The 12336-nt window shown below is 30.4% G+C and overlaps 1 protein-coding gene and 1 long non-coding RNA gene across 3 annotated transcripts; one reads left to right on the forward strand and one right to left on the reverse strand.

Moving 5' to 3' along the window:
* Positions 1-6959: 6959 nt before the first annotated feature.
* LOC107020891 lies at positions 6960-9764 on the forward strand. 2 transcript variants are annotated; one of them, XM_027917292.1, is made up of 4 exons: positions 6960-7303; positions 8049-8130; positions 8747-8905; positions 9453-9764. In XM_027917292.1, exons 1-4 carry the CDS (start codon positions 7109-7111, stop codon positions 9542-9544), a joined length of 528 nt encoding a protein of 175 aa, XP_027773093.1. In that variant the 5' UTR covers positions 6960-7108; the 3' UTR covers positions 9545-9764. The 2 variants fall into 2 exon arrangements, with proteins under 2 accessions (XP_027773093.1, XP_015076903.1); XM_015221417.2 differs by having other exon boundaries at positions 9447-9736.
* Positions 9765-10183: 419 nt separating this feature from the next.
* LOC107020097 lies at positions 10184-11884 on the reverse strand. Its single transcript, XR_003578655.1, has 2 exons — positions 11079-11884; positions 10184-10779 (listed from the first exon to the last, which is right to left on the reverse strand). It is a non-coding gene; the product is annotated as an uncharacterized LOC107020097 (long non-coding RNA).
* Positions 11885-12336: the final 452 nt, after the last annotated feature.

A 12336-nucleotide genomic window follows, 5' to 3' on the forward strand; every position in this document is an offset into this window, starting at 1 on the left:
GTATACATATGTATTGGTATATCTCACAAGCGTACATATGTATTGGTATATCTCACAAGCGAGATTGGAAGGAGGAGAAAGGCGAGCGAGATTGGGAAGAGAGTGGAGATAGATAGATTGTATGTATGTATATTTGTCAAATTGTTTATATATATCTGTCAAATAATAGTATATGTGTAACTGGTATACACATGTATTCGTATATTTGGCAAGCGAGATTAGAAGAAAGAGGAGAGATGTAGCGTGATTGAGAGAGGAGAGAGCCTAATTGTATTTGTATATTTTTTATATAATTGTATATGTATATATGAGGAGAGAGGCGGGAGAGAGAAAGGGGAAGCAAGAAGAGAGGTTACGTAATTACAACTAAAATTAAGATGTGAACCGTAATTAATTCAAAATATAGTTATATTAGTTAATTAACTAGCATATATTTGTTTATCCGCATAATTTCTCCTATAAATTATGAATGTTTTTCTTAATAAGTGTGTATTGCCACATAAATTCCGTTAATATGGAACAATGGAGTATCATGAACCACAAGTTTCAACAATCATTCTTTCTTAAATTCCATATCAATTCAAAATAGTAACTCATATAAATTTGGATGGAGAAAGTAACAATTTAACTTTAAATATTTATTTTAGCTTTAATAAAATAATTTATAACTATACAAACTTTTATGACTTATTTTAAGGGAAAAAATTAGCAAATTAGTCACAATTCCTAACTTAATTAGTAAAAACATCTACACTTTAAAATAACTATTGAAAATGTCAAAATGTAAATATTTTAAAAAGTACTTTGTATCCAAATTTTATTTCTCAAAACAGTCCAACATTGAACCAACTTCTACATTCACTGCCCATTTATACTTCTTCCTATACTTGAATACCATTAACTTTAATTTTCATCTTCACTTTTCAATTTTTTTTCTCTTTCATCAACTTTTGAGTTTTCACCATCCGCATCATTCAATTTTCTCTTCTTCTTTTTTTCTTTTTTCTTTCATCAAAATTTTACCATTATTCTTTTTCTCATTGTTGAAGAAGAACTAATTATTCAAGTTCATACCAATTTGTTCAAATCTATCAATTAATCAAGAAATCTCTCAATTGATAAAAGTATTTTCGAAGTCATCATTTATTTTGCGAGATTTTGTTTTCAAAATTACATATTATGTGAATTTTTGGATTGTGTATATTGAGGATTTTCCGTCATTTTTTTTATTTTTATGTAAGTTTGTATAATATACTCATCAAATATTTATGTATTTCAGATTTTTAGTATTTTAAACAATTCTTTTTTATCTTTGTTTATGATTTGTTTTTATATTTTAGATTTAGTAGAATCTACATTAGCATTTAGGTATTCAGTTGCTTCGCAAAAGTATTTGAAAGTAATTTGAATGTTCTGTAGTTTGTAGTCAAATTTATTTTATAAAATGATAATCTAAATACAAACTTGTATTTTGATTACAAAATCAAAGATAAACTAGTTGGTATAAACATATAATGAGCAAAATAAAATACAAAATTATTTGACTGATGCAATTAGATGAATACACATATAATGAATACATAAATAAAATGTATTTTAGCTATTTATAGTTTATAATGAATACGTAATCAAAATATAAATACAAAACTTTATGGTATACATTAGGACGAATACGAAATCAAATCTAAATACAAACTATTTGGTATACAAAGTGATATTGAAAATAAGCAAAATAAAATACATCTGTAAGATGGATGAATACCTATACAATGAATACATGAGTATTGTATTCTGAATACTGAAAAATTTCTTAAAAAGAGATGCATAAACTTATAACCTTAACAGGATAACCAAATAGCTTCATAAATTTCAGACATTTTTAAAGATAAATTATAATTTCATAACGTTAAAATGATGTCTTACTAGGATAAACTGCTTCAAATATGATAATGCATGGTTAATAAATGTGTTTAGAAACAAAAAAAAAAGATTAAGAAAATTGAATATTGAATTTTTTTTTTTGAACAATGATGATAGGCGTGTGTTTTAGAACATGATGAAAGAAGAAGAAAGAGATGAAAGTTGGTGTATTTTGATAAGGCGGAATGGTCTGGTGGACCCTTATACTTGTATCAGTTAGTATTGTGGACTCTTCTACTTAACATTTTGTCAACTGGACACTTATACTCAACATAACACAACATATTAAATCCCTCTGACCATTTACCATCCTTATGTGGCATTAATATAAATGAGTTGGCAAGAGAGTATAGTCACATGCCTAGAAAAGCAAGTCAACATGATAGTTAAAATTTTAACTTTTAATTTTAAATTATTAAAATTATTTAAAAAGGAAATAATAAATTTAAAAAGGAAAAAATCCATCTTCTTCCTCACACCACCCCCACCCCAACCCCAACCCCATTTTTCTTTCTTATCCACTACCTATGGTTATGTTGTCTTCATTTTTCTTTCACTTCTTTCTTCTTTGCCCCACCCATCCCCATTTTTTCCCGCTTCAATCATCACTTTCCCTGTTCTTCCCCTCTGATACCTCAATTTCTCTCTTTTTGCCTTTCCTCACTCCTTTCCAACTTCTTTCTTGTTTTTCTTTTTGTTTTCTATTTTTTGTTATCCCAGATAAAAAAGAAATTGGGCAAAAAAATTTGAACATAATCAGCAAAAAAAATCAAAAAATTAGTGGTGCTCATTCGAAAATTGGGTATTTTTTGTTTTGAAAGTTACCTGTCCAACGACAGAGGTGGAGATGGTGAGTAAGAGTATAGGTGGGGCAGCGACGACTTTCTTTGCTGGTGGCGATGGTCGTTTCATGACGGGAATGGGGAGAGGAGAAGAGGAGGAAGACGACGGGCTTAAGCTTCAGTTTCTAACTTTTACTTGAATCCATTTGTAGCTTTTTCTAAATTCACTCCTGAGGTTCTGAAATTGATAGATTCATTGGTTGTAGAGTCGAATGTGGGAAAAAAGTCGTAATCGTCGTATCCATGAACTGCAAGAGGAATAATTTGACTAATTTTTGTTGTGGGTTTGAGTTTTGGGGATGTTCTGTAAGGGGTTTTGGGTGAAAAATGATGGAGGCTTTAAGGGTGACGTTACAAGGAATGATTCTTCTCCGGTGTGATTTCCCCGGCAAAAATGGCAGAGACGCCGGGCGATGGCTTGCGTGAAATAGTGCAACTAGGGAGAATTAGAAATGGTAATAATAAATTAAAATGTTATTAATTGAATGATTTTGGATAATAATTTTTAGAAATAGTTATGAAATAATTATGATAGTGACATTAATTTATCTTATGTGGATGTGACTTGTCAATAATATAAAGGAGAGTGAACTAAACTCATGATTGGAGGGACTTAAAAGTCTCATTTTAATTGAGTATAAGGGTTAAGTTGACAAAATGTTAAGTAGAAGAGTCCACATACAAATTGATACAAGTATAAGGGTCTAACAGACCATTCCGCCTTTTGATAAATTGCCAATCAGTTTTTTGTTTATGAACTTTTGTAATTGATGATGCTTTTAATCAATTGTTTCTTTTTAATATTTTTCTCTCTCCTTAATTTCTCCTTTTTATTTTTTTTTTAACAATTGTTTCTTTTTTAACATTTTTACTAAATATTGAAGAGTCAATTCCCCAAATGGTCACCCAAGTTAAGGGAAATTGCCTTAAAATATCATTTATGTTTCATTTAGGATCAAAATGTCACACAACTATCACTTTTTCTCCAAATATACTGACAATTCCAAAACATCACTCTCTCCTAGTTGGCATGACATGTCATTAAAGTCTTTTTTTTAATAATAAACTAATTTAATTCATCAAACTCATTTAACTAAAATAATGATCATATTGTTATTAATTTTATTATTAACAATAAATTTTCATACTTTAAATCTTTTATCATAATTAAACTTTTTACTTTTTTTATGTTATGCAGAATGTCTTTAAAACGTACTATAATCTCATTAATTTTAAATACTTATAAACACATATATTCAAAAAATATTGATATACAAATCACTCATGAACGATAATTTACTTCAATTAATCATAAATTGTATAATGAATCAATAATATTAAAGATTGATTAATTATTAAAAAATAATTATTTGGGTGCTTTGAAATCTTATAATATCCCTTTTTAAAAGAAAATAATAAGTGAATAATATTTATAGAAAATAAAATTTTGATCTTTATTTATCAATATATTAATATCATATAATATGTATACTATCGAATTAAATTAGTAAATTCAATTAATTATTAGTTTATTTATTGATGTTTAATTGTATGAAAAGTTATAATATAATATAATATAGAAAAAAAGAAATTATACCTGAGAGTCGAGGTAGGAAGAGGGGCTGATAATGACCATGAAATGCTGCAAATCCCAGAAATTAAGAGAGTAAGCAGTAGACATAAGCAACTGGGCAGGTCCTTTTGTGGCTCTCAAAGGCACAGCTGCTACGTATACTTCATCTCTTCTGCTTCTTCCTATTCCAATGGATTTCGCCAATGACATCGATACCATTTCCCTCTTCTTTCTTTTTTCCCTCTTTTGTGTGGCTGGTAAACGTTGTCTCAATCTACACAATTATATTTGCTTCACGTTTGCTACTCCCATCTTTCTAATTTATATATTAACTAGATTAAGGTTACACGTGTATCACATGTTAACTTTTTTTATATTCACTATAACAATTAGAATTTTACATGTACATGCATGTAACGAATAAAAAAAAGCAATAATTACAAATAAAATTATAAAATTGTGACAAAAACATCAATTAACGAATCTTATTTTAATGTATAAAACTTATCAACAAACTGTAAATTTAAAAATTTAGATAGTAATTAGTCAATTTGCATTATATATAGTCACAAAAAATTAACTTAAGCCTAAATAAAAATACAATTAAAACAATCAGAAATTTATGAAAAATCAAAATAAAGAAGTTTAATAGAGAGAAAACACATATACAAAATAAACAAAGAAAAAAACATGCGACAACATACACATTCTTTTGAAGACTTTAATCATAACAATATGTATATGGAAAAATAAATACAAAATCACTATATATTTTTTCGAGTTTTTGTCGACACTTCTCCATTAACAATTATAATTCAATAGACTTCTTCATTTAGTTAAAGTATGAATCAAATAGAAAAATAATGATATAAGCGGTACACTATTTAAACTATAGAATGAAAAAGATAACATTAGTTAGGATACTCATGAAGCAAATAAAGATGTATATGGATAAAAATAGGGTAATTAGATGGTGTAAGTTATGAAGATGAATAGTATTCCTTATCACAATGAAAAGAAAGAATACAATAACTGCAATAGTTATTCAAAATAATAGTAGCGATTAAAGTTGCCCCAAGTAATTTGTCTAAAGTACTATTATCTATGAAACATTGCAAATCTTTAGTGGGCATTGATTATGGTCTTTATATATTGATTTAACTTAATGGTCTCATAGTAAAATAATTTACGTTTTAGTATAAAGAAAATATTTAAAAAATTGGAACTATTTTAGTCTTTACAAGGGTAGAAATGCCTAATATTGATTTATGAATATTGTCTTTCAACTTTTTGACTTTAACCAAAAATTTTAATATTTAGTGTGGCATATAGAATGATTACTATTTATAAAATAAATATTTTATAATATTTTGATTTAACACATGATAAAATGATAATCCAATTTAATATTCGTTTAAATCTTTTTTTACCCTTCAATCAAAAACGACCTCCATAAGGAAAAAATGGACAAATACAATGAGAACTTATCACACAGTGTAATATAACATCAAAAGATTGAAGTGAGGACACCATGGTGTTATATTACACTGTGTGATAAGTTCTCATTGTATTTGTCCATTTTTTCCTTATGGAGGTCGTTTTTGATTGAAGGGTAAAAAAAGATTTAAACGAATATTAAATTGGATTATCATTTTATCATGTGTTAAATCAAAATATTATAAAATATTTATTTTATAAATAGTAATCATTCTATATGCCACACTAAATATTAAATTTTTTGGTTAAAGTCAAAAAGTTGAAAGACAATATTCATAAATCAATATTAGGCATTTCTACCCTTGTAAAGACTAAAATAGTTCCAATTTTTTGAAATATTTTCTTTATACTAAAACGTAAATTATTTTACTATGAGACCATTAAGTTAAATCAATTTATAACTTTAGACAAATTACTTGGGGCAACTTTAATTACTACTATTATTTTGAATAATTATTGCAGTTATTGTATTCTTTCTTTTCATTGTGATAAGGAATAATATATTCATCTTCATAACTTACACCATCTAATTACCCTATTTTTATCCATATACATCTGTATTTGTTTCATGAGTATCCGAACTAATGTTATCTTTTTCATTCTATAGTTTAAATAGTGTACCGCTTATATCATTATTTTTCTATTTGATTCATACTTTAACTAAATGAAGAAGTCTATTGAATTATAATTGTTAATGGAGAAGTGTCGACAAAAACTCGAAAAAATATATAGTGATTTTGTATTTATTTTTCCATATACATATTGTTATGATTAAAGTCTTCAAAAGAATGTGTATGTTGTCGCACGTTTTTTTCTTTGTTTATTTTGTATATGTGTTTTCTCTCTACTAAACTTCTTTATTTTGATTTTCCATAAATTTCTGATTGTTTTAATTGTATTTTTATTTAGGCTTAAGTTAATCTTTTGTGACTATATATAATGCAAATTGACTAATTACTATCTAAAAATTTAAATTTACTGTTTGTTGATAAGTTTTATATATTAAAATAAGATTCGTCAATTGATGTTTTTGTCACAATTTTATAATTTTATTTATAATTATTGCTTTTTTTTATTCGTTACATGCATATACATGTAAAATTCTAATTGTTATAATGAATATAAAAAAAATTAACATGGTATACACGTGCAACCTGAATCGAGTTAATATATAAATTAGAAAGGTGGGAGTAGCAAACGTGAAGCAAATATAATTGTGTAGATTGAGACAACGTTTACTAGCCACACAAAAGAAGGAAAAAAGAAGAAGAGGGAAATGGTATCGATGTCATTGGCGAAATCCATTGGAATAGGAAGAAGCAGAAGAGATGAAGTATACGTAGCAGCTGTGCCTTTGAGAGCCACAAAAGGACCTGCCCAGTTGCTTATGTCTACTGCTTACTCTCTCAATTTCTGGGATTTGCAGCATTTCATGGTCATTATCAGCCCCTCTTCCTCCCTCGACTCTCAGGTATAATTTCTCTTCCTTTTGTTTTATTCGTGCATTTTGTCCTCTAAATTAGGGGTTTCAAATGCGCAATTTGGGGCTGTCAAAATAGCCTGAGAAGTGAGAACAGTTACTCAGCAGGTATTTGGCGGGTTGGGTAGAGATAATGTTTTTATGAACTAATCCTGCTCAAAAACATATACTAATGGTGTTTACAGAAAAGGTTAATTACTCTATTTATATGATGTAATTTGATTGGGCGAGTGAAAACTTTTGAAATATTGTGATCTAAAATAAGTGTGTGCAACTATAAATCATCATAATCAGATGACTATACAATTAACAATGAGGCATTAAACTATTTAAAGAAAAAGAAATCCCTTTTAAACAGAGGCGAACCCTGAATTCGAAGATTTTGGATGCACAATAAAAACAAGCTTTAGTAGGATTCGAACCCTGGTCTACAGGGTGGAATCTTTTGCTTCTACCAATTGCACAAGGTAACTTCTATATTTTGTTAGCTATATCCTAATTTCGATCAGTTTTTCAAAATAAATATACATATAATTTTTTCAAAAGTTAGCGGGTGCTCGTGCACCCCCTTCATATAGTGTGGGTCCGCCCCTTCTTTTAAAAATAAGTAAATTCATGTATAACAATCTCATTCATTGTTAATTTCCTTACTGAATCCAGTTTCAGATTTCTAATGATTAAACCGAAAAAAGAATTTTAAAAAAAGTCTTAACAGGTTATTAATCTGTGTGTTTAGGTTTTAGTGTATGATTTCCAACCTCAAGATCCGGAAAGCATTGTTGTAGCTGTTGCTGCTCTATCTGGCAGAAATGTACCAGGTCAAACCCTTTTAGTTTCTCTTAAAGTTTGAAAGTCGTTGCTGCTCAAATCATTTTTGGCTCTTCCAAAGATTTTCACTTGGAAATTTCTTACCGATGAGGCAATTCTGATAGGGACATTCATCAGAAACTTGTGATTTTCTAATAGTAGTGAGAAGAAAGATAAATTGGATAAAATAAATAGAGGCTCAGGCAATTTCAACTGTTCTCCAAATCTACAGGAGAAATGGATTGATTACTGTTGTCTTAACTTTGCAACTTATCCAAGTTCGTACCTTCAATTCATTTAGAAGTTGAATCTGTGAGACTTAGTCGATTTCTGAATCAGCATTATATCCAAACTCATATCTCTCTTTTGAATTGACAATCATAGGGATCAATTTCTGGTTGTAGTTCTTCATACTAAGTATGACCTTTGTTCATAATCTCCTTTTGGTTTAAGCTGATACCTGTCATGTTCATCATTCAATAAGAAATGAGCACCTTAAATTTGATCATCAAAGTTGTGTGGAAGTAAAAAAAAACAAGCTTTTCCCGTCTCTTAACCATTATAAGTTCATATCGAAAGTCGTCTCCTAAGCAATTCATGTCTTCAAGCTAGTTTATACCATGACAGGAGTTGTTCTTACAAGGACACTGAAGAAGCTGCCTAAAAGGAAGTGTTGGTTTGTTGGCTACTCAGAGAGTGATGCAATGGATGCAGCAAAGAGATTCAATGAAGGATGGGATTCTGACTTGACGATTAACCATCACGACTGTCGAAACTATGTAAATGGTAATTCTCTTCAGACTTCAGTAAAGAAACGCAAACTGGGAATATGTTCCTTTGGTTGTCACCAAATCGGAAAGAAATACCATTACTTTTAGCCAGATAAATGTAAATATTCTTAATTGTTTAGGTCTTTAGGGTAATTATTTACAGTGCATGTCATTGAGTTACATAGCAAATAGTTGAGCACGGTCTAGTTTCCCATATTAGTGTTATTATTACTACTCTCCTACTATCTTATTCTTCGATTTTACTACTAGTTGTTTTCTTCGTTTTGGTTATAGTATTGTTTTTTGCTTCTATATATTGTTCCTTTCTCCATTGTTTCTATACGGTTCCTTCACTACTAAATTTCCTTTTCTCACTGATTTTGATATGCTTTACTTGAGTCAAGGGTCTATCCAAAACAATCTCTCTACCATCACAAGGTAGATATAAGGCTGTGTACACACCACCCAGTTGTGCAATTACACGGGGTATATTGTTGTCATTGAGCAAAAACATTGTTTTTCATGCTTTTTTTTTTTGCTAACCAACTACTTCAAAGGGCTAGTGGAGTATCTCACTGGAATGAAAGCAGTGCTGGAGCACCTACAAAGAAGCAGCATGGCAAGAGATGAGATGCCATTACCCAGAAAGGACTAAAGCATAATGCTACTTTGTGTTAAAGATGTATAGATTATGTCATCAAGTAAACCTTTTGGCTTTTGACACTTTTATCAATCAATAGAAGACCTGCGAATATATGCTCACATGCTTTGCTTACTGTAATCCGTAAATCACTTGTATTCTTTCTTGTGCATCTTTTTCTTGAATGAACTCTAGTTCTCATAGTAACATGATAGTAACTCTTCAATTTGCTCTATTTTAACACACAAGCTAAGTGTTCAATTTGTTCTATAACGTTTTCTAAAATTTCAAGCTCTGGTGTATAAATTTCTAAATGCTTGGCAGCAAAAATCGTGTGGGAGTCTTGACACACAGAATAATAGTTACCCATCACCCCATCATAGGAAGCTCAAAATTGTCTCTACTTGTACACGATTGGCACTCACATATACTGTGAATAATGTCTACTACCACTGCTCAATGTGGGTTTAATTATTATATGATTGCCACAGTTTTTCTCTACTAAATACAATTACAGAGATGAAAATAATGCTGAACAACAAAGCTCACAAACACCTTTCTAGTTTTGTTGCCAAAAGCAACAGGCATGAGTTGGCCCATTTCAAATTACTATCAGAGTTGATTTCTCGTAGGACCACTCAACTAATAGTAATATATCGGAAATATCACACTTTTTTTCCATTTCAATTTTCAAACAGGAAAATTTGAATTAACAGGAAAGAAAAATCTGAGGTGACTCCATAACATTCACCATTCACCACTTAATCCAGATACACACTCGACATTCAAACTCACAACAAGCTGGTATACAGGGATTGACAAGACAAATTACTTCTGTCCTGACAAAGAGATCTCTAACATCAAATATGTCAAACTCAATAAAAGAAGATCATGTTACACGGAGTTGCAGATTATCATGTAAGACATTCTACACACTTGACCTATGATAACCATAACTGAGACAACGGTCTTCCTTTTTTGGCATATTGTCATACAGTCTAAGACAATTTCTCTCAGCATTTTCTTTAAATCTTCAAGAGGGAGGTTCGCGTCGAGCCAAGGAGAAAGACTGCCATCTCGGGCATACCATCGACAAAGTTAAGGGAAGGACAGGCAGAGAGCGTGCTAATCAAATCCAATCCCTTCTTAGTCCCAGCTAATATCAAACAAAGGCAAGCAGTATAAGCCCTTCTCCGGCCTGGGAAAAGCAGTGAACTCTAGAAGCTTGGGATTGTTCACCTTTGGATAACCTATAATAAACAACAAAATATTAAAAATATAATTATTGCTTGTGCTTTAGAACCTAGTTCTTACACCTATACAAGGTTTAATTAACTTGGCTATCGTATTTAAAGCACCAAAGAATATCAAATGAAAATCTCAGCTAATATCATTTAATCAATTTAGATAGCATAGATTCATAAAGTGCAACATAATGGCTTCAAAACATTAATCTTAATCCCCATACTGATTTAGCATGTAAACTGACCAGAAAATCCAAACAAACTCAAGAGAACTACTGAGGTGAAAACTATGCTTAATATCTTACCTCCATAACCTCCTCTTAGCAGCTTTCTGGTTACTTTAAGATCAAGTGATCAATATCGACAATCAAATCAACAATATCCGTAGCTCTTCCAGATTAAAAATGACTGATGAAAAAGAATCTATACCTAACAAGGCAATGACGAACAACTAGAAATACCAACTGAAATTATACAGCTTATCCTGGATTAAAAAGTGTCATATATGACAGGAATGAAGATTGCTTAAGAAATCCATATCTATCCAAACACTCTGAATTATTGCATAGAAAATTTAGAACAACGGTGGATTCAACTGAAAATTTTAGATGAACAGTTAAACATGGAAGTAAAATTGAAGGCTGCCAAACCAGGCAAAACCATCCAGATAATGACGGTAAAATTCATTACCATGTTGGTAAATAAGAATGAAGACTGGTACTTTATGCAAAGCAATATAAAAGAAAGAAGCAGGTGAAAGATATTTAACAGTTCCATTTTGGTCAGAAGATCAAAAACCATATTCCAAGAAAAAGGTACTGAATTAGTTGCAGGAGAAGGTGAGTTTGATAAAAAAATTTCCTTAATCTAAGATTATATTTCTCCCCTGTGGGATTATGGCCCGGGTGCAGTTGACACACAGGTTTGAAACTCTGAGGAGTATTGACCAACCCCTGTATCCTCTTCCCAACATAAATACCACGGATAATGGCTTGAACCATGTGCTCCAATTGGAAAAAAAAAGAAAAAGAACCATGACATGCGCTTTATGCACGTGTCACATGTTGTGTTCTTATCCTAAACCAAAGCTCCCATGGCAACAACCTAAGATAGTTGAAGACCAGAAAATCGTTATTGTTATTTTCTCTCAGTTTTTTATTTCCATATTGTCCTGAGAAAATAACAATTTATGGGGAGAACTTGTCAAGTAGTTACTTTAATTTAATAGTAGCAGAGAAAATTTCAATGCCACTTAGTTTCTCTTTCAATCAATGGCTAAATACTATATGCATAAATACTAATCTTTCTTAAAATACATTATTGCAATATCAACTAGGTCATATGAACTGAAATACCTCTTCTCCCAACGATTTGTGCTGAAGAGAAGATGGATAGCATGGTCATCCAATTGCGCCTTGTTAGCAAGATAAGAAGAAACCATTTGAATCTCCTTTATTCAACTGAAGGTCCTGCTCATTGAGGTACTTGTATAGTCCGCTAGATTGTGATGTCTTCCCACAGCAGTCAAGTGCTTCTAAAACAATTAAGGCAGTTCAGTGTTTG

Source organism: Solanum pennellii, chromosome 5, assembly GCF_001406875.1.
Source record: "Solanum pennellii chromosome 5, SPENNV200".
NCBI classification, from domain to species: domain Eukaryota; kingdom Viridiplantae; phylum Streptophyta; class Magnoliopsida; order Solanales; family Solanaceae; genus Solanum; species Solanum pennellii.

What these genes read in the sequence shown, in the direction of transcription:
- LOC107020891 (XM_015221417.2), top strand. Translation starts at nt 7,109, where the DNA reads ATGGTATCGATGTCATTGGCGAAATCCATTGGAATAGGAAGAAGCAGA. An exon ending in CTTCCTCCCTCGACTCTCAG is followed by an intron (nt 7,304 to 8,048) that starts GTATAATTTCTC and finishes CTGTGTGTTTAG; the next exon opens with GTTTTAGTGTATGATTTCCA. An exon ending in ATCTGGCAGAAATGTACCAG is followed by an intron (nt 8,131 to 8,746) that starts GTCAAACCCTTT and finishes ATACCATGACAG; the next exon opens with GAGTTGTTCTTACAAGGACA.